The following is a 24,691-nucleotide window of genomic DNA, read 5'->3' as shown; positions in this document are numbered from 1 at the left end:
TGTTTTTCTCGGATATATATCCAGAAGTGGAATTGCTTGGATCATGATAGTTCAATTTTTGAGAAACCTCCATACTCTCTTCCACAGTGGATGCAGCAATTTACATTCCCACCAACAGTATACAAAGGTTCCCTTTTCTCCACATTCTCGCCATCATTTGTTATTTGTGTTCTTTTTGATAATAGCCATTCTGACAGATATGAGGTGATATCTCATTGTGGTTTTGATTTGCATTTCCCTAACGATTAGCGATGTTGAGCATCTTTTCATGTACCTGTTGGCCATCTGCATTTTCTCTTTGGAAAAATGTTTATTCAGTTCTTCTGCCCATTTTTTGATTGGGTTGTTTGGGTTTTTGTTTGGGGTTTTTTTTTTATATTTCTTTTCACTTATTTATTTATTTGGTCATACAGCATGTGGGATCTTAGTTCCCTGACCAGGGATCGAACCCATGCCCCCTGTGGTGGAAGTGCAGAGTCTTAACCACTGGGCCAGCAGGGAAGTCCTGGGTTGCTTGTTTTTTTTGATATTGAGTCATATGAGCTGTTTATATATGTTGGATATTAATCTCTTATCAATCATATCATTTGCAAATATTTTCTCCCATTAAGTATGTTGTCTTTTCATTTTGTTTATGTTTTCCTTTGCTGTGCAAAAGACTTTAAGTTTAATCAGGTCCCATTTGTTTATTTTTGCTTTTATTTCCTTTGCTTTAAGAGACAGATCCAAAAAATATTGCTAGTTTATTTCAGAGTGTTCTGCCTGTGTTCTTCTCTAGGAGTTTTATGGTTTCTGGTCTTTCTTGTAGGTCTTTAATCCATTTTGAGTTTATTTTTGTATATGATGTTAGTGAATGTTCTAATTTCATTCTTTTATGTGTAGCTATCCAGTTTCCCACCCCCACTTAGTGAAGAAGTGACTCTTTTCTCCATTGTATATTCTTGCCTCCTTTGTCATAGATTAATTGACCATAAGTGGGTTTATTTCTGGGCTCTCTATTCTGTTCCATTGATCTATGTGTTTATTTTTGTGCTAGTACCATACTGTTTTGATAACTGTGGCTTTGTGGTATAGTATGAAGTCAGGGAGCATAACTACTCCAGCTCTGTTCTTCTTTCTCAAGATTGTTTTGGATCTTCAGGGTCTTTCATGTTTCCATACAAAGTTTTAAATTATTTGTTCTAGTTCTGTGGAAAATGCCATTGGTATTTTGATAGGGATTGCACTGAATCTATAGATTGCTTTGGGTAGTATGGTAATTTTAACAATATTAATTCTTCTAATCCAAGAATATGTTATATCTTTCCATCTGTGTCATCAAGACAAGTTTTTAAAAGCCCTGAAGGTGACTAAGAGACCATCAGGGCCACTAACACCTAGGTTTTACCAGGGCAGACAGCTTCCAATGGAGGCCATGGAGGTAGGCCACCTGGAGCTGTGCACTGTGGTGTGGGCAGAGTCCCAACAGAGAGCCAGGCATGAGTAGCACTCTGCCAAGCTGCTGGAGTGATATTTCCCCCTAGTGGGTCCAGAAGGCAGAGCATTGAGGCAAGAAAATTATTAATGACCATTAAGATCTCATTGAATCAATCTGCTTTACTAGGTTTTGAGCTTGCTTGGGACCCATCACCCCATCCTTCTTTCCTTTTTCTCCCTTTTGCAATGGGAATGTCTATCCTATGCCTGTCCGACAGTTGTATTTTGGAAGCACATAACTTGATTGGGTTTATGGGTTCAAAACTGGACAGGACATTTACCTCAGGATGAATCATATTTTGAATCTCATCCATATCTGATTTAGATGATATTGAGATAAGACTTTGGAATGAATTGATGCTGGCATAAGTTAAGACATTAGGGGTTGATGGGATGAAATGAATGAATTTTTGCATGTGAGAAGGATGTGAATCTGGGGGGATTAGGGCTGGAATGTTGTGGTCTGGATATTTCTATCCCCCAAAAGTCTTATGTTGAAATTATAATGCCCAATATCATGGTAGTAGAAGGTGGGGCCTTTGGGAGGTGATTATGTCATGAGGGCAGAGGCCTCTGAATGGGATCAGTGCCTTATAAAAGAGGCTCCAGAGAGATGCCTAGCCCGTTCTGCCTTGTGAGGATACAACAAGCAGTCTACAACCCCCCCCCCAAAAAAGCTCTCATCTGACCATACTGGCATCCTCACCTCAACCTTCCAGCCTCCAGAACTATGAGAAATAAATTTCCCTTATTTATTAGCCACCCAGTCTGTGGTATTTTGTTATAGCAGGTGAATGGATCAAGACTGATGTTGTATTCATTTTCTGTTGCTGAGTAACTAATTGCCCCAAGCCTTAGCAGCTTTAAACAACAAACATTTATTATCACACAGTTCCTATGAGTCAGGAAGCCAGGAGTGGTTCATCTGAGTTCCTTTATCTAAGGTCTCTGAAAGAACTGCATTGAAGGTATTGGTCAGGTTGTGGAAACATGAAGGCTTGATTGAAGAAGGATCCATTTTTCAGGTTCACTCACAGGATTACTGACAAGATTCAGTTCCTCACAGGCTGCTTCAGGGTCTCATTTCCTTGTTGGCTGATGGCTGAAGTTTTCCCTTAGTTCTTTGCCATGTGTGCTTCTCTGTGTGGCAGCTCACAACACGTAACTGGCTTTCCTCAGAATGATCAAGTAAGACAGCAAAAGAGGGCACACAGATAGAAGCTACAGGCTCACTGTAGCCTAATCTCAGAAGCAGAATCCCATTACTTTTGCCATATACCATTCAATATAGAAGTAAGTCACTAGGTTGAGCCCAGTGACCTAGGATTACAGAAGGGTATGAATACTAAAAGATGGGGATCATCAGAGATCACCTTAGAGGTTGTCTACCACACATGTAAAAAGCCATTACTTTTGCCTCAAGGCTATGTTGAAGCCAACCTACAAATTCTAGAATTTGGGGCTGTTTTCCATTTTAATTTAATTTTTTTATCCAAGTATTTTTCTTGTAGCACCTTATCAAATGAAGCTAGCAACAACCAACTCATACTCTAAACTTCCTGCCTCAAAATCTCTTTACTCAGTGACTCAGGTCTGTTAGGTAAATTTTCCGTCTTTCACACTATCGCAGAAGACAGTTTTACTAAGTGTATCACCTCTACATAACTTGTTTCCCTATTTTTCTAGCTAGCTTCCTATAACCACTTGTTGTTATTTAGTCACAAAGCCAATGACTGACACATACTTTAGGTTTTTATTAAGACAGCATTCTACTTCTAGGGATCAGTTTCTATACTATTCATATTTTATTCATTAAAACAAAATTCTCAGAATCTCAATAGCTTTATAAACAAATATCTATTTTCTTGTTCATGGATCATCTATGGCTCTACTGGGCTAATCGGGGATCAGTTGAACTTATATCCAGACTGTGGGTTGGTTCAGGTCTATTCTACATTTCTTCCTCCCCCCACCTCAAACCAGCAGCCAGTTAGGGTATGTTCTGCTCATGGTAAATCACCAGAGTTCAGGAGGGCACACCAAACCACGACAGTACATTTAAAGTCCCTGTTTATCTTTCCACTGGCTAAATCAAGTCGTATGTCCAAATCTAACACCAATGGAATAGGGAGAGTAGAAATTTGGGAACAATCCAAGGGGATCTATTCCCAGGGCAGGAGTACCAGAAGTGCAAAGGCCATGAGAAAGGAGGATGTCTGTCATCTTCTAAGAAGACCAAGGAGGCTAATTTAGGTAGAGAAGACTGAACAGTGTAAGGGAGAGTGGTAAAAGATAAGGTGAGATAGGTGTCAGGAGTTGAGGGGGGCAAATCATGTAAAACCTGGCTTAGGACTTCAGTTTTTACTCAGAGTTTGGAGAGTTTTGATCAGAGGAGTGACATGATGTGCTTTAAGTGTCAGCAAGGTCACTCTGGCTGCTGTGTTGAGAGTAGAATGATGACCACAAGAGGAGGTGGTCATCACAACAGGAGACCATTTAAGGGGCTGTTGCAGTTATACAGGCAAGAAAAAGTGGGGGCTGGACCAAGGCGGTAGCCGTAGAGAGGATGAGAAGTAATCAGGTTTTAGATATATCTGCCAGAGTCTAGAGAATTTACTTATGGCTTGGGTAGGAGTCTGAAAAATAAAAAGGAGAGAAAGAGGTCTCCAGAATTCCAAGCCTGAGCAACTGAAGATGCAGCTTTCACTTACTGACATGGGGACTGTTTTCTTCTCTACATTCTAAATCATGTTCTGACAGTGTGTCTCAGGACTCCATCCATTGCAAGGAACAAAAAACTCTTCCAAAAAATGGCTTAGCTAAAAGGGGAATTGGTTGGCCTAGTAAGGGAAAAAGTCTGGGGACAAGGCTGGCTTTAGCCGTGGCTTAAATAAGGGGCTCAAAGGATATCACTAGGATTCAGAGTTTTTTCCCCATTTTAATGTCATTTCTGTCTCTTCTGGGTTGGTTCCATCCTCAGACAGGCTCTCCTCTCTTGCCGGCAAAATGGAATTCCAGTCTCACGGTCTCACAATTCTAAGTCTGGTAGATACCCTCTTTTCCAGTAGCCCCCTCAAAAATATAGAGGTTCTTTTGTTATTATAGTAAAAATCCACATAACATTTACCATCGTAACCGTTTTTAAGTGTACAGTTCAGTGGTATTAAATACATTCACATTGTTGTACAACCATCATCACCATCCCATAACTCTTGTCATCTTGAAAAACTGAATCCCTATAACCATTAATAACTCCCCAATCTCTGCTCCCCTGGTCCTTGGAAACCACTACATACTTTCTTCATGATTTTGACTACACTAAGTACCTCATATAAGTGGAGTCATACAGTATTTGTCTTTTTATGATTGGCTTATTTCATTTAGTATAATGTCCTCAGGGTTCATCTATGTTGTAGCATATTTCAGAATTTTTCTTTATAAGTCTGAATAATATTCTATTGTATGTTTTTACCACATTTTGCTAATCTGTCCCTCCATCAATGGACGCTAGGGTTGCTTCCACATTTTAGCTATTGTGAATTATGCTGCTATGAACATGACTGTACAGATATCTCTTCAAGACGCTGCTTCTCATTCTCTTGGGTATATACCCAGAAATGAAATTGCTGGATCATATGGTAATTCTACTTTTAATTTTTTGAGGAACCTCCATATTGTTTTTCACAGCAGGTGTACCATATTATATTCCCACAAACAGTGCACATAATAGGCTCTAATATTTCTACATGCTTGCTAGCACTTGTTACTTTCTGTTTTTGTTTTTTGTTGTTGTTGTTTTTGAATAATGGCCATTCTAACAGATGTAAGATGATATCTCACTGTGGCTTTGATTTGCATTTCTCTAATGATTAGTGATATTGAGCATATTTTCATATGCCTATTGGCCATTCATATATTTTCTTTGGAGAAAGGTCTATTCAAATCCTTTGTTCATTTTTTTAATTGGTTTGTTTGTTTTCTGTTGTTGTTGTTGAGTTTTAGGAGTTCTCTATATAATCTGGATATTAATCCCTTATCAGGTATGTGATTTGCAAATATTTCTCCCATTCTGTATGTTGCTTTCTTACTTTGTGCATAGTGTCTATGATGTACAAAAGTTCTTAAATTTTCATTAAGTTCAGTTTGTCTATTTTTTTTACTTTTTTAACCTGTGCCTTTGGTGTCATATCCAAGATATCATTGACAAATCCAATGTCATGAAGAGTTTGCTCTATGTTTTCTTCTAAGATTTTTATTGTTTTAAGTACTACATTTAGTTCCTTGATCAATTTTGAATTAAATATTGTATAAGGTGCTAGATAAGGGTCCAACTTCATTCTTTTGCGAGTCGATATCCAGTTTTTCCCAGCACCATTTGGTGAAAAACTGTGCTTTCCCTGTTGAATATTCTGGCACCCTCGTCAAAAATCATTTGACCATATATGCAAAGATTTACTCGTGGGCTCTCCATTCTAGTCCATTAGTCTATATGTTTGTCTTTATGCCAGTACCACACTGTCTTGATTATTGAAGAATTGTAGTAAGTTTTGAAATCAGGAAACGTGAGCCCTCTAGTTTCCTTCTTCCTTTTCAAGATTATTTTGGCATTCAGGGTTCCTTGAGAGTCCGTATAAATTTTAGAATGAATTTTTCTATTTCTGCAAAAAATATCATTGGGATTTTGCTAGGGATTGCACTGAATCCATAGATTGCTTTGGGTAGTACTGGCATTTTTAATGATTGATTTTTATATCTTAGCTTTCTAGTGTGTTTGCTATTGGTAATCAAGAAGGGTGTGATACATCTGTACCACACACAACAAAAAATCATTAAGCATTTGTTCAAAGAATTAATGAATAAATTGCTTATCTGGATTGATAAAAAAAAAAAGTCTTCTAATCCATGAACAAAGGATGTGTTTCTATTTATTTATGTCTTCTTTAATTTCTTTCAGCAGTGTTCTGTAGTTTCCATTATATAATTCTTTCACCTCCTTGGTTAAGTTAATTCCTAACCATTCTATTCTTTTTGATGCTCTTTGTACATGGAACTGTTTTTGTTCCTGACCTTTCATTATTTATAGAAATGCAACTGTTTTTATGTGTTGACTTTGTATCCTGATACTTTGCTGACTCAATTTATTAGTTCAAATAGTTTTTTTGTGGAATCTTTAGGGTTTTTAAATATAATATATCTGCAAACAGAGGTCATTTTACTTCTTTCTTTGCAATTTGGATGCCTTTTATTTCTTCTTCTTGCTTAACTGTTCTGGCTAGAATTTCCAATACTATGTTGAATGGAAGAGGTGAAAGCAGACATCTTTGCCTTGTTCCTGATCTTAGAGGAGGTGCTTCTGGTCTTTCACCATTGAATGTGATGTTTGCTGTAGGTTTTTTATAGATGGCTTTTATTATGTAGAGGTAGTTTCCTTCTATGCCTAGTTTGTTGTGTTTTTTAAAATCATGAAAGGGTGATGAGTTTTGTCAAATGCCTTTTCTGCATTAATTGAGATGATCATGTGCTTTTTTTTTTCCTTCATTCTGTTGATTTGGTGTGTTACATTGATCAATTTCCATATGTTAATTAAACTATCCTTACGTTCCAGATATAAATCCTATTTTGTCATGGTGTAAATCCTTTTGATATGCTGCTGAATTTGGTTTGCTTTTATTTTGTTGAGGATTTTTGTAGCCGTGTTCATAAGGGATATTGGTCTATAGTTTTCTCGTAGTGTCTTTGTTTGGCTTTGGTATCAGGGTAATGCTGGCCCTATAGAGTAAGTTAGGAAATGTCTCTTCCTCTTCAATTTTTGGAAAAGTTTGAGAAAGATCAGCATTAGTTCTTCTATAAATATTTGGTAGAATTCACCAAAGAAACCATCATGTCCAGGGCTTTATTTTTGGTTGGGAGAATTTGGTTACTGATTCAATCTCCTTAAATGGTTATAGGTCTACTCATTTTTTTCTTCTTTAAGAACTTTTATTGAGATACAATTGACATACAATAAATGGCATATATTTAAAGTGTACAACTTGGAGATGACCAAATCTGTAACATAGTCATAACAGCCCCTGCGTTGGTAATAATTATCTTGAGAGTTGTACCCATTATGATTGCAGGGTTCAGAAACTGACTTGTCCCACTAATAACTGGGGCACCTGATATAGCCTTTCCCTGAATAAATCTTATAAACTTTTCACTACTTCCCCCACTGGTATCATCAATAGAAGAACCTGGTGCTGGTACTGGTGGAACCACATATTCAGCTCTAGCCAGCAGTCTGGCCCATGCAGGAGCCTGAAAAAATAAAATAAAATAAGTGTACAGTTGGATATTTTTTTCTTATTAGTAATGTATATATGGCAATCCCAATCTCCCAATTCATTCCCCCCCAACCCTCCCTGCTTTCCCCACTTGGTGTCCATATGTTTGTTCTCTACATCTGTGTCTCTGTTTCTGCCTTGCAAACCAGTTGATTTGTACCATTTTTCTATATTCCACATATATGTGTTAAAATACGATATTTGTTTTTCTCTTTCTGAGTCACTTTACTCTGTATGACAGTCTCCAGGTCCATCCATTTCTACAAATTTCCCAATTTCGTTACTTTTTACAGCTGCGTCTACTCATTTTTGATTATTGATTCAGTCTCCTTAACTAGTTACAGGTCTACTCATATTTTCTATTTGTTCATGAAATAGTCTTGGTAAATTCTGTGTTTCTAGGAATTTGTCCATTTCATCTAGGTTATCCAATTTGTTGGCATATACTTGTTCACAATATGCTATTATAATCCTTTTTATTTCTGTAGAATTGGTACTAATATCCCCACTTTCATTTCTGATTTTAGTAATCTGAGTCTTCTTTTTTTCTTAGTCCATTTAACTAAAGGTTTGTCAATTTTGTTGATCTTTTCAAAGAATCAACTTTTCGTTTAATTGATTTTCTCTAGTTTTTCCATTTTCTATTTCATTTATCTCTGCTCTAATCTTTATTACTTCCTTCCTTCTGCTGTCTATGGATTTAATTTTTTCTTTTTCTAGTTCCTTAAGTTTAAAAGTTAGGCTACTGACTTGAGATCTTTCTGGTTTTTTTAATGTGTTTATAGTTATAAATTTCCCTTTTAGCACCACTTTCACCATGTCCCATAAACTTTGCTCTGTTGTGTTTTCATTTTCATTCAACTCTATAAGTATTTTCTAATTTCCCTTGTGACTTCTTTGATCCATTGATTACTTAAAAGTGTGTATATAATTTCCACAACTTTTTGAACATTTAAGTTTTTCTTTTGTTATTTATTTATTTATTTATTTTAAGAACTTTTACTGAGATACAGTTAACAGACAATAAACAGCATATATTTAGAGCGTACAATTTGGTGTCCCAATCTCCCAATTCATTCCCCCCCAACCCTCCCCGCTTTCCCCACTTGGTGTCCATGTGTTTGTTCTCTACACCTGTGTCTCTATTTCTGCCTTGCATTTCCTCTTTCATAGTTGTTAGCATTTGCCTTATGGATTGAGGTGCTCCTATATTGGGTGCATATATATTTATAATTGTTATCTCCTCTTCTTGGGTGGATCCCTTGCTCTTTATGTAATGTCCTTTCTTGTCTCTTGTAATATTTTTTATTTTAAAATCTATTTTATCTGATATGAGTATTGCTACTCCAGCTTTCTTTTGATTTTCATTTGCATGGAATATCTTTTTCCATCCCCTTTCAGTCTGTATGTGTCCCTAGGTCTGAAGTGGGTCTCTTGTAGACAGCATATATATGGGTCTTGTTTTTGTATCCATGCAGCCAGTCTGTGTCTTTTGGTTGGTGCATTTAGTCCATTTACATTCAAGGTCATTATCGATATGTATGTTCCTATTACCATTTTCTTAATTTTTTGTTGTTGTTTTTGTAGGTCCTTTTCTTCTCTTATGTTTCCTGCTTAGAGAAGTTCCTTTAGCATTTGTTGTAGGGCTGGTTTGGTGGTGCTGAATTCTCTTAGCTGTTGCTTGTCTGTAAAGCTTTTGATTTCTCCATCGAATCTGAATGAGATCCTTGCTGGGTAGAGTATTCTTGGTTGTAGGTTCTTCCCTTTCATCACTTGAAATATATCATGCCACTCCCTTCTGGCTTGCAGAGTTTCTACTGAGAAATCAGCTGTTAACCTTATGGGAGTTCCCTTGTATGTTATTTGTTGTTTTTCCCTTGTTGCTTTTAATAACATTTCTCTGTCTTTAATTTTTGTCAACTTGACTACTGTATGTCTTGGCATGTTTCTCCTTGGATTTATCCTGCCTGGGACTCTCTGTGCTTCCTGGACTTGGGGAGCTATTTCCTTTCCCATGTTAGGGAAGTTTTCAACTATAATCTCTTCCAGTATTTTCTCAGGTCCTTTCTCTCTCTCTTCTCCTTCTGGGACCCCTATAATGCGAATGTTGGTGCGTTTAACATTGTCCCAGAGGTATCTTAGTCTTCAGTTCTTTTCATTCTTTTTTCTTTATTCTTTTCTGCATCAGTGATGATCACCATTCTGTCTTCCAGGTCACTTATTAGCCCTTCTGCCTCAGTTAATCTGCTATTGGTTCCTTCTAGTGCATTTTTCATTTCCGTTATTGTGTTGCATATCTCTGTTTGTTTGCTCTTTAATTCTTCTAGGTCTTTGGTAAACTTTTCGATCTTTGCATCCAGTCTTTTTTCAAAGTCCTGGATCATCTTCACCATCATTGTTCTGAATTCTTTTTCTGGAAGGGTGCCTATCTCTTCTTCATTTAGTTGTTTTTCTGGGGTTTTATCCTGTCCCTTCATCTGGTACAAAGTCCTCTGCTTTTTCATTTTCTCTATCTTTCTGTGGCTGTGGTTTTCAGTTCCACAAGACAAAATACTGCTAATACTGCTTGATACTGCTGTCTGTCCTCTTGTGGAGGAAGCTATCTGGGAGCCTCCTGTGTGCTTCCTGATAGAAGGGACTGATGGTGGGTAGGGCTGGGTGGGTGGAGCTCAGTAAAGCTTTAATCTGATTTGGTGGGCGGAGCTCAGTAAAACTTTCATCTGCTTGTCTGCTAATGGGTGGGGCTGTGTTCACACCTTGTTGGTTGTTTGGCCTGAGGCCACCTAGTGCTGGAGCCCACAGGCTCTTTGGTGGGGCTAATGGCGGACTCTGGGAGGGCTCACACCAATAAGCACTTCCCAGAACCCCTGCTGCCAGTGCCCCTACCTCCTTGGTGAGCCACAGCTGCCCCCCACCTCTGCAGGCAACCCTCCAACACCAGCAGGTAGGTCTGGTTCAGTCTCCTATGGGGTCACTGCTCCTTCTCCCTAGGTCCTGGTGAGCACATTTTTTTGTGTGCCCTCCAAGAGTGGAGTCTCTGTTTCCCCCAGTCCTGTGGAGGCCTGCAATCAAATCCAGCTGGCTTTCAGAGTCTGATTCTCTGGGGATTCCTCCTCCCGTTGCTGGACTCCCAGGTTGGGAAGCCTGATGTGGGGCTCAGAACCCTCACTTCAGTGGGTGGACTTCTGCAGTATAACTGTTCTCCAGCTTGTGAGTCACCCACCCAGCATTTATGGGATTTGATTTTAACGCAATTGCGCCCCTCCTACCACCTCATTGCGGCTTCTCCTTTGTCTCTGGATGTGAGGTGTCTTTTTTGGTGAGTTCCAGAGTCTCTCTTTTGTTATTTATTTCTAACTTCATTCCATTGTGGTCAGAGAAGATAGTTAGTATGATATTTATCTTTTAAAACCCACTATGTGCCCAAAAACATAACCTAATAATTCTTTAAGCATATGAGTCTGTTAAATTATGTAATAAATAAGGTTTAGAGTTATAGACCAAAATGACAGTAGTCCAATACTAATTTTATACTAATAAATGCTTTTTTCTTTAAATTTTTTTCTCTTAAATCATGTAGACAGCAAAAAATTCAGTTTGAAACTATTGTTAAAATATTAGCTTTTATAATTTCCCATGTATCTACCTTCATTGAGACCTTTATTTTCCTCTACAGCTTCAAGTTACTGTCTAGTGTCCTTTCACTTCACCTTGCAGAAATTCCTTGAGCATTTCTTCAAGGCATGTCAAGTGGTCACAGACTCCCTCAGCTTTTGTTTATCTGGAAATATCTTAATTTCTCCCTAACTTTTGAAGGACAGTTCTGCTGGGGGGTTTTGTTTTTCCTTTAAGCATTTTGCATTGTCTTCTAGCTTCAAAGTTTCTGATCAGAAATATGGTAATGATCTTATTGAGGATTCCTTACATGTAATATGAGCGTGAATCAAAAATTATCCACACTCTGGTTATATTAAAACTTCTGTTAGCCACACTGTCTTGTCGGCACTTTCCGTTCAAGGCTACTGTCTCCCTAGTCACTGCTGTGCAGATGTGAACGTGTTACATCAGTTCATTTGTAACTGCGGTGTGAGCAAAAGTGGATGCCCCACTTGTGATCTGCATGAAAGAAGAGCAGCGTGCAGTGATTCGTTTTTTTGTGGTCTGAGGGTGTACCTGGTGCTGCTATTTATTGAAGACTTTGTGTGCAGTGTGGAGAAAGTGTTTTGTCACGAAGAAGTGTGTACGAATGGACAGAGAAGTTCAAGGAAGGTCGCACAAGTGTTAGCCATCAAGAATGAGCCCTATGAGGACGAAGATTCACTTCTGATGACGTGAAGACAGCTGTGCATTCGTGGCTCACAGCTCAGCCTAAAACCTTTTTTAATGAGGGAATACAAAAGCTTGTTGACAGATGGACAAAGTGTATTGAAAAGCAGGGAGATTATGTTGAAAAGTGATGTATTTGTCTTTTCAATTTATTTAATTAAAATAAATTCTACAGCCTGAGTGCGGATTATTTTTGACTCACCCTCATAATTTGCTTCTCTCTTAAAGCTTTCAAAAGTCTCTCTTTGACTTTGAAAGTTTATGTGACTTAGTGTGGGTTTTTTAATTTCATCTTACTTGCAGTTCACTGAGCTTCTCTGATATTTACCCTCATGTCTTTCATCAAATTTGGGAAGCTTTCAGGCATTATTTTTTCACTCATTGGCATTTCTGGGTTTCTGGCTTCTCTAGCTCTAAGGCTGGGTATATGAGGCAAAAAGAAAACACATGAAACTACTCACCATCATGCTGCTCTTCTGCTCCTGAAGTCCCTCATTGTCTGCCTTCTTTTCACCTTTTAGAGCCTCTTGTGTTTATTTTCTATGTAATACCCAGGGATTTTAGTTATACTGAGTGGAAAGAAGAAGAAAAGTACTTCGTCTTCCTAGAAGTGGAAGTCTCAAGATAGTTTTATATCTGCATACATACTGTCTTTGATATATTGATTAAATAATTGATTTTAAATATTCTCTTACCTAGATAAAAAACAAGAAAAAACATCTGAAAACAAAAAAGGAAAGAAACTCTACCATAGCAAGCCATCAAAACACCAGAGAAGAGAGAGAGGTAAATATTCATTGATGTGGTTGTTAACAGTTGTTGGAAAACAAAACAAAACACAAGAGAATGGCAAGTTATTTCCTCTTATACCCAGGAAAACCTAACGATTTTCCCCCAGGTAAACTTAATGATTAAGATTTTGTTCATTTTACCTACTGCTTATAAAAATACAAAAGAATCTTGACAGATGAGAGGTGGGTCTTATTAAGGTGCTATATTTATATTTCACTTATACTTACCTTACTCAGAAAAGTATTTGAGACATTTTACAAAGATGCATCCAGGATAGCAAAAAGAAATAAATTAAAACTAAAAAAAATTAATGGCAAAACAAGAGTATAAAATAGATAGTGCTGAGAGATTGCCTTCCATCATGACAACATGAGGAGCTCTGCAGACCCATTTACCAGCAAAAATTGGTCAAAATTATTTTTCTAAAAAAACAAAATGTAAAGTATCTATTCAGGAAAATCTATACAAATTTGGTAAAAACAAAAAAACAACCAAAAAGAATGTGAGAGCCTGTGGTATTTGAATGAAGACCCACCCTACTCCATCTGTCTCCCAGCTCAGTATTATTCTACTCCAGAAGAGTGCAGCCAAGGACACAGGGTCCCCTCTCCCCACAGATGCCAGTCAGAGGGCTATCTTCCCAGGAAGGGTAGGGCATTAGTATTTCTTATCCTGCCTCCAGCTACCTGTTGTTGAAGCTAAGTTCCAGGTAAGTAAAGCCAAGAGGTGGGGAATCCCTTCTTTCTACCTAGACCCCATTCTTGAAAATAAGGCTCTACTTTGGGTGCTACATCGCAAAAAATATTTTGATCCTAATCGCCCGTCTTGGATTGTAACATGTTGGTTCCACATTGGACGAGGCAAATAGAGAAAACCTGAGACTACTGCCCTCTTTCCACCTACATCTTACCTTTCAGTGCTCTGGTTCTTCCCACCACACACCCCAGCTTGGAGCTGGATTGGGGGTGAACAAGTGCTAGGAGAGCACTCCCACAGAGGCAGCCCAGGTCCCAGGCAGCAGCACAACGACCACAATTCCTACAGCCACAGCACCCCAGCTCCCAGCACCAGTCTAGCACTAGGTCTAGGACAAACATAACAGAGAAATGGACACGACCTCGGGCTGCTTCTCAGCTAAACTGCAGAAGCCTTCACCGGTGGCACATAGGTTTGCCTCACTTGCTTCAGCACTCACCTGCTTTGGGACAGAGCCCGTACTTAAGGGCAACAGAGCTTACTGGACCTAACCTCAGGGCTTCTACTCCAACAACCAGGGAGCAGACCTCACCCCCAGCAGGGCTGTGACTGCTGCAGAGCAAAGAGGAGGCCCCACCCAACACCCAGTGCAGGATCTGGACAACACAACACCAATCATATCCCCTTATCAAGGAGACAATGGCCAGCATACTCTGAGGAAAGATGTGACAGGCCTCCATACCAAAGACAGCCCTCACACCAAAAACATCGATCTCACACAGTCTGTACAGGGACACTCCCACATAAAAGCACCCCTTCAAGACCACAGTAGCTGTTTCTCCTAAATTCACAGAGACAGAGAAAGTTAAGTAAAATGAAAAAGCAGAGGAACTATTCCCAATTAAAAGAATAAGAGAAATCCCCTGAATGAACAAATCATGAAACAGACCTCACCACTCTACTAGACCCCAGGTTCAAAAAGGAGATAATAAAAATGCTAAAGGAATCAAGAAAGATTATCAATAGAAATGCAGATTACTGTAACAAGGAACTAGAAATTATAAAAAGGGACCAATCAAAATTAGACAAGTAGGACTTCCTAGGTGGCGCAGTGGTTAAGAATCTGCCTGCCAATGCAGGGGACACGGGTTTGAGCCCTGCCCTGGGACGATCCCACATGCCATGGAGCAACTAAGCCCGTGTGCCACAACTATTGAGCCTTTGAGCCACAACTATTGAGCCCATGTGCCACAACTACTGAAGCCCACGTGCCTAGGGGCCCGTGCTCCACAACAAGAGAAGCCACTACAATGAGGAGCCTGTGCACCACAGTGAAGAGTAGCCCCCGCTCTGAGCAACTAGAGAAAGCCCATGTGCAGCAACGAAGACCCAATGCAGCCAATAAATAAATAAAATAAATAAATAAAAATTAAAAAAAAAGTTAGACAAGTCAACAGCCAAGATAAAAACCAATCTGCAAACAATGAATAGCAAACTAAGTGCCACAGAAGAATGAACAAGTGATCTGGAAGACAGAATAATGGAGATCACCCAATCAGAACAGCAGACAGAAAGACAAATGAAAGCAATATACGAGATCTCTGGGATAGTATAAATTGTGCCAACCTACACATAATGTTGGTTCCAGAAGGAGAAGAGAGAGAGAAGGGGACTAAAAATGTATTTGAAGCAATTATGGCTAAAAACTTCCTGATACAGAAATTAGTGGACTTTAACAGCTGGGTGTGGTCAGGCAAGGTGTCAAAGACAGCCCTGCCAAAACCACTGCCCTCCCAGAGAGAACGTGGGCACAGCCAAGTGTTTACCCCCCAGGAGCAAAATAGAAGCTTAACACTTCCCAGGGTAATGGACTTCACTAAAATATACCAGCCAGTCACTAAAGAAATACATAAATAACAATAAATAGCTCCAGAAGAGATGGAAGGGGTAGGGGGAAAGATTAGTACCGAGAGTTGAATAGAATTCTCTAGTTGGGAAAGAAGCCTGACGAACACAGATGAAGGACAATTAAGGACAACATCCCAGTTGATGAGATTCAAAAAAAATCATCCTTGGATCCAATCAATCAACCTTTTAAAGCATCTGTTACCTGCAGAGAGCCCAGAAGTTGAAGACCAGAGTACCAGACTCAGAAGATTTCTACTCACATATTTCTGGTGTTAATTATAGTGATCCAGTGGGAAATGTAAAGTTAGTGGTGACAAATTCATTCAGCATATAAGTGAGCACCAAATACCCTGTCATTTGCCAAATGTAGACTGAATTAACAGAATCTGACTTCCCAAGAACTTTTGAAACTTTTTCTCTTTTCCTCCCTTCTTATGTTCTAATAATCTTTTAATAATCTTTGGCAAAAAAGAATGAACAGTATCATCTTAACTGAGGTTAATGCCTGAGGTCAATTTAAATTCATGCCCTTGAACTATTTCTTACTCTAAATGATTGCTTGTAAGATACTGATATATCCCTAAAAAATATTTAAAATATTTTAGTTAACTTTATTTCCTACCAGGATACTTTCAATAATTAATTTTGCAGAATTTAAGCAAAAACATATAATTACAGATTACTAGGATTAGAATTTATAGATCACATAAGGATGCTGGCTTGGTGATTTTCTGTGAGATAATATAATAGTTTATTATGGTTCACAGCATTATTTCAATCAAAGAGGGCTAAAAAATGACATTGAGTTAGTCGAATCAAGTGAATTTTCTTCAGCCTAATTTCACCCGTCTCTCCAAATTCTTTGTAATGATTATATAATATTGCTACTTTTAACTTTCTGTAATTTTTTCTAGAATATTTCCATTCCTCTCTCCCTTCAATAATCAAGTTTTGATATTTAGTCCCCCCCACCCCCCTGCCAGCCAGTTTTCATGCTGATTGTGTCAATTTTTTTTTTTTTTGCTGCCATTCAATTTTAGCTTTTAACTCTATTTCATAACCTACTTTTTATCATGAGTTGATACGCATTACATCTTGGCAAATGTTTTCAGTTCTTTTCTCAGGCCCTTTTAGAAAATTCTTTCTAATATCCACATAGCACAGATGAAGAAACAAAAGTTTGGAAGCATTTAAAATGTTTTCACAATCACATAATGATTTGTAGGCTACTCAAGATTAGCAATCACTGTTCTACAGTGTTTTGTGTCTCTTTTAGTCCATCTGGGTCATCCTGGCAAGATACTACTGCCTTTCAAGATAGACAGCAATGTCATGTGTGATCTTTCTTACTCTGAACTTTTTTATAAGCTACAAGAAAATATTTTTTCAACTTTTCTATATAAAGTTTTGTAATTGCTTATACCTTTTCATACAATTTTATACGTATTCACTCATTTCACACATCTTCCTACATCTTTATTCTTCTTAAGTGAGATTATAAGCATACATTTTTTGTCTTTCTCATGATAAATAAGTTCTATATGAAGTAAAAAAATTTTAAACTCCCTTTACTGCCAAAATACACTATTAATATTTTCTTCTATCATTGCTGTAGAAGAAAAGTAGTGTTGTGAAAGATATTAGTGTTCTGATTTAAAAGATTATATTTTTATCCATTCTAAATCTATGAAGATAAAATGAGAAATGTTGAAAATTACTGTAAATCATAGGAAATATACCTCATTTTCACGTTTATAATACAGTACTGTTTTCCTTCTGGTTCTGTGTTCCACTAGGTTTGTGATAAAGGACATTTAGTTCAAAGACACGAAGAATCAAATTCTGATGTGACAGGTAATATTCTGCTTTTACCCTCTCATAAACAATTAATTCATTTCCTTAAGAAACACTTTTTTTGTGCTACAGCTTTGCAGTCATCACTGTGCTTTGTGCTAGAGATATTAAGAATATACTATACCATTTCCTACCCCCAGGAATTCATTCTTTTTAAGGGGAGACAAGTCACAAGTGCAGTGTTACAGGTGCAATGCCTATAGTCTGGACAGGGTTCCCAGGGAGCACAGAGAAAGCAGTGGTCAGTTACGTCGGAGGGTTGGATCGAGTGGTCCATGTGCTTGAGAGATATCCCTGATTTGAAAGATTTTTCCCAAAACAGGATATAGGGATTTTATGTTCTAAAAAACATCTTGGTCCTTTTGTTTTGTAACATAATAAAGGATGAGCCAGGAGAGAAATTAAATTTTGGGTTATTCATTTGCTTCTATAGGAATCTGCTAAGTCTGACATAAATCTCTGACTCTATAAAATTTCTGATATATTTTTTTCTTAATTTTTATCTCATCTATACTTGAGGTCCTTTGAAAAATATTCATATAATTTAAACAATATTTTAATTTTGTCTAAAATAATTATTTAATTTTGTGTGTATGTATTAATTTTTACATGGCTATACCACACTTATTTTCAAAATGAATTTCAGGTAACTTAATTAAAAGTATATATACATGTACATAAATCCATTTAGTTTATATATAGCAGGCTAATTAAAAACAGAATTGGAAATAAGAACCACACCTAGGAAAGGAGAGAATTTAATTATAATTAAGATGGTTACTTCATTGGACTTTTTTTTAATTTTCCCTTTTTGAAAAATTTTTTTATTGGAGTATAATTGCTTTACAGTGTTGGGTTAGTCATTGGACTTTATTCTTTCTCATAGTGATCAGGCAAGCAAATCAATCGCTTTTTATGTGTAACATTTATATATTCTGTTAAATTTAACGTCAAAAATTAAAAATAAAGAACACATTTTAGAATGCTTATTTTAGACTTTTTTCTATACACATATACTCCATGTTAGTTGATCACAGATTGATTAATCTTCAGGGTTTTTTCCAACCTATGTTTTCATTTAAAATTATAGTGTATTATTAACTTCTTTACATGTTAATAAATGGTGGCAAAGTATTCCATTGTATTGGCAAACCTTTATTTAGCCACCCCCATTGTTACACTTTTATTTTGTTCACATTTTTTTCTATTGTGAGCAACAGTAGAGACCTTTTACTTCCCTATCTGTGTATATTCTTAATTATTTATAATAGATTCCTAGAAAGGAATTGCTGACCCAGAGTATGAACGTTTTTTAGACCTTACTATAAATAGCAAAACTGCAACAAAAATTGTAAGATTTGAGAACTGTTTGTATTAAGTTCATTGAGCTAAACAATTTACATATTATCTGCTAGTATTTTTCACTTAGAAAAAGATAAAAATATGAAATAGAGAAGTCAATGAACTATTTTCATGCTACTAATGAACTTTTAGCATCTTTTCTAGATACAAGGCCACATATATCCGATATTACTGTATATTTATTTCAGAAGACAGTTCCCTAATCAAGATTTATGAGTAAGATGGGAATATAGGCAGTAATGAGTGATCACCTAGCATCTGAATGTGACCTATTTAATAATATGCATCTGGTCAAGATTTACACATAAGAAACTAGAAGATTATCTTCAAATCGGATAGACAAAGAACAATTCACCTTCCCAGAAATTTTGAATCTCAAATTTTTATTTTTCTAACTCTAGAAATATAGATGACAGTAGAACTTCCTTATATGTCAATTTGATTTCTTATAATTTTACCAAGTCAAAAAAAAGAAAGAATATTCATCTCATTATCTAATCTTTTCATTCCCATCTCACTGAATCTTAAAGCAGAGAGAAACCTTGAGAGTACCCTCCTCTCACCTCCTACTGATGATAGGACCCAGGCATATCTAATCTTCAATTGACTACACTTGGCGACAAGTAGTTTACCAAACTGCAGTCAGTTCATTCCATCGCTAGAGAGCAATGTTCTTTTTATGTTGCATTAAAAATATATGTCCCTGTAAATTTAATTCACCTCTTTAATAACAGAAAGCAAAAAAGAATGAAGAAACCTTAAAGGTAAACATTTCTGACCAACTCATTTTCCTTAATTCTCCATGAAAAAATAACAAATGTAATGCCTCTCCCACATGACAGATCATAAATATTTTTTAAAGTTATCATTTCCCTGAAATTTTCCTTCCACTTCTTTCAGCCATCCATAATATGATTCAAGTCCCTTTACTATCATATCTTACTCTTTTCTATCACTATTCAAGGTTGAATGAAATTGAACACAGTATTGCAGATGTCATCTAACTAGGACAGCCATTCCTTGGTATCTGTGAGGGACTGGTTCCAGGAACCCCACAGACACCAAAATCTAAGGATGCTCAAGCCCCTTATATAAAATGGCTCAGTATCTGCATATAACCTCTGCATATCCTTCAGCATCTCTAGATTACTTATAATACCTAATACAATATAAATGCTATGTAAATAGCTGCCAGTGCACAGCAAATTCAAGTTTTGCTTCTTGGAACTTCTTGGAATTTTTTTCCTACTATTTTTGATCCACAGTTGATTGAATCTGCAGATGTGGAACCCATGGATATGGAAGCCTGACTGTATACAATAAATTATCATTCTCGTTTGCATCTTTCTAGATACCAGATTTCCATTAATTAATTTCCAGTTTAAGATTACATATGTACTTTTGAAAATTATCCTAAAATAGTGACATATTGGATTTACAAATACTCAGACCTGTAAAGTTTTATTTTCATAGTGCCACTGCTAACTTATGTCTCCTCCATTCTCTACTTCTTCAATTTTGGCTGGTATTTTGGCCCAGTGTACTGAGCCTTAAATTTATTTTTGTTAAACTAAGTCTTCCTAGATTCAGCCTTTCATGACCCTAATTCTGTCATATTGTTATACCATATACAGTGTATACACCTTATGCATATATAAATACATATCCATACATATATCTGACTTCTTGTCAAAGCTTCAGCCTCTTATATTTAACTATCTGCTATATGTGTCTTCACAGAAATGCCCCTCATAGCCAAATTTAAATTCATCTAATCTCACACTGAATGCTGTTCCCTCTGTAGTCACTATAACTTTGGTAGCAGTACTATCTACTATCTAGTTTCTACTTAAGCTAGAAACCTGATAGTTATCTTTTTTCTTCTTTCATTTCCACCACTCATATCTAAATAGCCGCTGAATCCAACTGATTTTACCTCATAATCCCTTTTTTCTCCACCTTAACTACCATCATTCTTTTCAGACTTTATCACCTTTTTATCAGAAGCACTTTAGATTTCTAAGTGGTCTCCTTTCCACCAATACTGTCATCCTAATTCCACTTTTCATACTATCATAACAGCAATCTATCAAAAACAGAAACCTGATTAATACCACTACCTAAAGCCTTTCAGTAATTCCCAGTTTTCTAACAATGGTTGAAGTTGGCACAGTCCTGAGACTTATATTCGTTCTAGGCTTTCTCTTTTCAATTTTTTTTAACTTTTAATTTTTAAATAATTTCAAGAATAGTACAAAGAACTATATCTACCTATCTAGCTATATTTCCCCCAATCCATTTTTTGTAGACATCATGCTCCTTTATTCCTAAAGAGCTTCAGCATATATTTGCCAAGAACAAGAACATTCTCTTACATTCAAATAAGGAAATTCAACTTTGATACAATACTATCTTGTATCATACTGTAATTAAATTTTGCCAGATGTACCAATGATGTCTTTTAGAGCAAAACTTCTCCCTGATTCAGGTTTATGGATTGCATTTAATTGCCATATCCCTTTATTCTCTTTTAATTTGGAACATCTGCTCAGCCCTCCTTTGTCATTCACAGCACTGGTATTGTGAAGACTATGTGCCAATTGTCTCACAGAATGTCTGGTTTTAAAATTTTAGAATTATCTGGGGAGCTTGTGATAATCCCAGTTTTGAATTCTGAGTTGGCATTTGTTGTCAACCCCCAAATCTGCATTTTTAATAAGGTACCATAGATAATTCTCATGTTGATGATCTGCAGACCACACTTTTCAGCTCACCACATTGGGAGCTATAGTGAGAGTCAGTGGGAGGCCAAGCGTTTGGGACCTAGCCCATCCAACCCTTATTTATCCTGAGTAGCTTTCATGTACAATTTTCTTTCAGTACTAGTCTGTTACTTTAAAAAAATTTTTCTTTTTGACAACCACTAGCTGCAGCAGAGAAACCAAGTTCCCTAACATGACATACAAGACTTCCAATGGCCCCTGACTACCTCTCCAGTTTTACCTCTTCCCATTCTCTGCCTTTTCCTTTACACTTCAGCAATGATGATCTTCTTGTAGCCTCAAAATTCATCAGTGCCTTTGCTCATGCTGTCTTCTCTACCTGAAACATAATTCTCCCTCTTCAACCAGATAAGCTACTCATCATTTAAGGAGTAGTAATCAAACTGTAATAAGACATATTCAGTTCACTACAATAAAAGTGAGATAGACTGACTTTTAATGATACGCACAAATTGCTCTGGTTGCTCAGACAAGGGGATGTAATCCAGCCTGGAAATCTCAGGGAATGTTTTCTTGAAGGAACTGATCCTTAAATTATGATCATGATTATGATGGAGTCTTAAGAAACAAGCTAGGCATTTAGCAGCAAGAGGAGAGTCACTTCCTTGAATTCTTGAAAGATTAGTATCAGTGGTTTTGTGATCTTATATATATGGAAGCTCTTTCATTACTTGAGATGTAATATGTCTGGGACTGAAGATAAGTCATTCAGAGCCTTCTGACTCCTGTCATCTCTTACCAATATTTATTCTCCCCTGTCTAACCAGAAGAAAACTCTGTTTGATAGAAAAGACAGGTGCAGCAGAGGAGCTGAGGGATTCTGCTCTTTGTCATCCATCAGTATTTTAAAATAATCCCAGCACAACAAATCTAAACATTGATGTATTTTCATTCTGAATATAGCTAAGTAAAATTTACTTCTTGTCGATATTTTTTCATATCTTAGTTCATTTGGTATTTTAACCTTCCTGATACTATTCTCCTGTGTCTCAGTCATTCTCTTATAATCATCCTCTGTTATATAATCTCCTTTCCATCTTTGTTCATGTTCTTTTAAAAATCTGATGTTTATCTTCTTCACAGACCACCTACTGTGGTATGGTATTATACAAGAGATGTTTGGGGATAAGGGAGTATCAGAGAAAGTTTCTCAGGAAAGGTAACTGTTAAGGTTCCAGGGGCCAAATAAATAAATAGCATTTTTTCTTTACCTAGTTTTCAATCTGTTAAAAATTAAGAAAAAAGAGTAGGATAAAATACTAGCAAACTGAATCCAGCAGTATATAAAAAGGATTATACACGGTGACCAAGAAGGAGTTATCCCAGGGATGCAAGGTTTGTTTAACATATGAAAATTATCCACCTCTGAGAGTAATGAAAATAAAAACAAAAATAAACAAATGGAACCTAATTAAACTTAAAAGCTTTTGCACAGCAAAAGAAACCATAAAGAAAATGAAAAGAAAACCCACAGAATGGGAGAAAATATTTGCAAATGAAGCAACCAACAGGGATTAATCTCCAAATTATACAAACAGCTCATGCAGCTCAGTATCAAAAAAACAAACAACCCAATCAAAAACTGGGCAGAAGATCTAAATAGACATTTCTCCTAAGAAGACATAACGGATGGCCAAGAAGCAAATGAAAAGATACTGAACATCACTGATTATTAAGAGAAATGCAAATCAAAGCTACAATGAGGTATCACCTCACACCAGTTAGAATGGCCATCATCAAAAAATCTACAAACAATAAATGCTGGAGAGGGTGTTGAGAAAAGGGAACCCACCTACACTGTTGGTGGGAATATAAATTGGTACAGCCATTATGGAGAACAGTATGGCAGTTCCTTAAAAAACTAAAAACAGAGCTACCATATGATCCAGCAATCCCACTCTTGGGCATATATGCAGAAAAACCCATAATTTGAAAGGATACATGCACCCCAGTATTCACTGCAGCACTATTTACAATAGCCAGGAGATGGAAGCAACCTAAATGTCCATCAACAGAGGAATGAATAAAGAATGTGTGGTACATATATACAATGGAGTATTACTCAGCCATTAAAAAGAATGAAATAATGCCATTTGCAGCAACATGGATGGACCTAGAGATTGTCATACTGAGTGAAGTCAGACAGAAAAAGACAAATATATGATACCGCTTATATGTGGAATCTTTAAAAAATGGTACAAATGAACCCATTTACAAAATAGAATTAGAGTCACAGATGTAGAAAACAAACTTACAGTTACAAAGGGGGAAGGAGGGCGAGGGATAAATTGGGAGATTGGGATTGACATATACACATTACTATATATAAAATAGGTAACCAATAAGGACCTACTGTATAGCACAGGGAACTCTATTTAATACTCTGTAATGACCTACATGAGAATAGAATCTAAAAGAAGAGTAGATATATGTATAACTGATTCTCTTTGCTGTACAGCAGAAATTAACACAACATTGTAAATCAACTATACTCCAATAAAAATTAATTTAAAAGTAAAGAAAATTAGTGTAATACACATTAATAGAAAAAAGAACAAAATGCGCATGATCATCTCAGTACATGCAGCAATGTTTGGCAAAATCCAACATCCTTTCATGATTAAAAAAAAAATACTCAACAAAGTAGGAGTAGATGGATGTTCCTCAACCTGATAAAGGCCACCGAGGAAAATCCCACAGCCAATACCACAGTTGACGGTACAAGACTGAATGCTTTCCCCTCTAAGATCAGAACCAAGACAGGGATGTTTGCTCTCAATATTGCTATTCAGTATAATGGAGATTTAGGCAGGGCAATTTAGAAAGAAGAATAAATACAATGCATCCAGACTGGAAAGACGTAAAACTACCTCTATTTGCAGAACACATGATCTTGTATATAGAAAATCCTAAGGAATACATACACACACACACACACCAAAAAAAAAAAAAGAAAACAAAACAAAAAAGACCTACTAGAGCTAATAAATGAGTTCAGCAAGGCTGCAAGATAAAAAATAAAAAATCAGTTGTAATGGGTAAATTGTATGGTATGTGAATTAGATCTCAAATCTATTATAAAAATCAATTGTATTTCTGTATACTAGCAATGAACACTGAAAATACAATTAAGAAAATTCCATTTACAAAGCATCAAAAAGAATAAAATAC

General features: G+C 36.7%; 2 protein-coding genes across 7 annotated transcripts in view; one reads left to right on the top strand and one right to left on the bottom strand.

Annotated features, from left to right (window-relative positions):
• Positions 1-24,691, bottom strand: part of CYREN (cell cycle regulator of NHEJ) — a 132,644-nt gene that overhangs the window by 54,048 nt on the left and 53,905 nt on the right. The gene's annotated exons all lie outside the window — the stretch shown is intronic.
• AGBL3 (AGBL carboxypeptidase 3) overlaps positions 1-24,691 on the top strand; it is a 106,991-nt gene that overhangs the window by 53,006 nt on the left and 29,294 nt on the right. For all 6 annotated transcript variants that reach the window (XM_057730506.1, XM_057730507.1, XM_057730505.1 and 3 more), the window contains 2 exons: positions 12,825-12,911; positions 17,318-17,375. In XM_057730506.1, the coding sequence (XP_057586489.1) occupies positions 12,825-12,911; positions 17,318-17,375 (145 nt within the window). The remainder of the gene's footprint in view (positions 1-12,824; positions 12,912-17,317; positions 17,376-24,691) is intronic.

Source organism: Hippopotamus amphibius, chromosome 4 (assembly GCF_030028045.1).
Source record: "Hippopotamus amphibius kiboko isolate mHipAmp2 chromosome 4, mHipAmp2.hap2, whole genome shotgun sequence".
Classification (NCBI taxonomy): domain Eukaryota; kingdom Metazoa; phylum Chordata; class Mammalia; order Artiodactyla; family Hippopotamidae; genus Hippopotamus; species Hippopotamus amphibius.
Note: the sequence above shows the minus strand (reverse complement) of the source record. Positions and strands in the feature narration are given on the sequence as shown.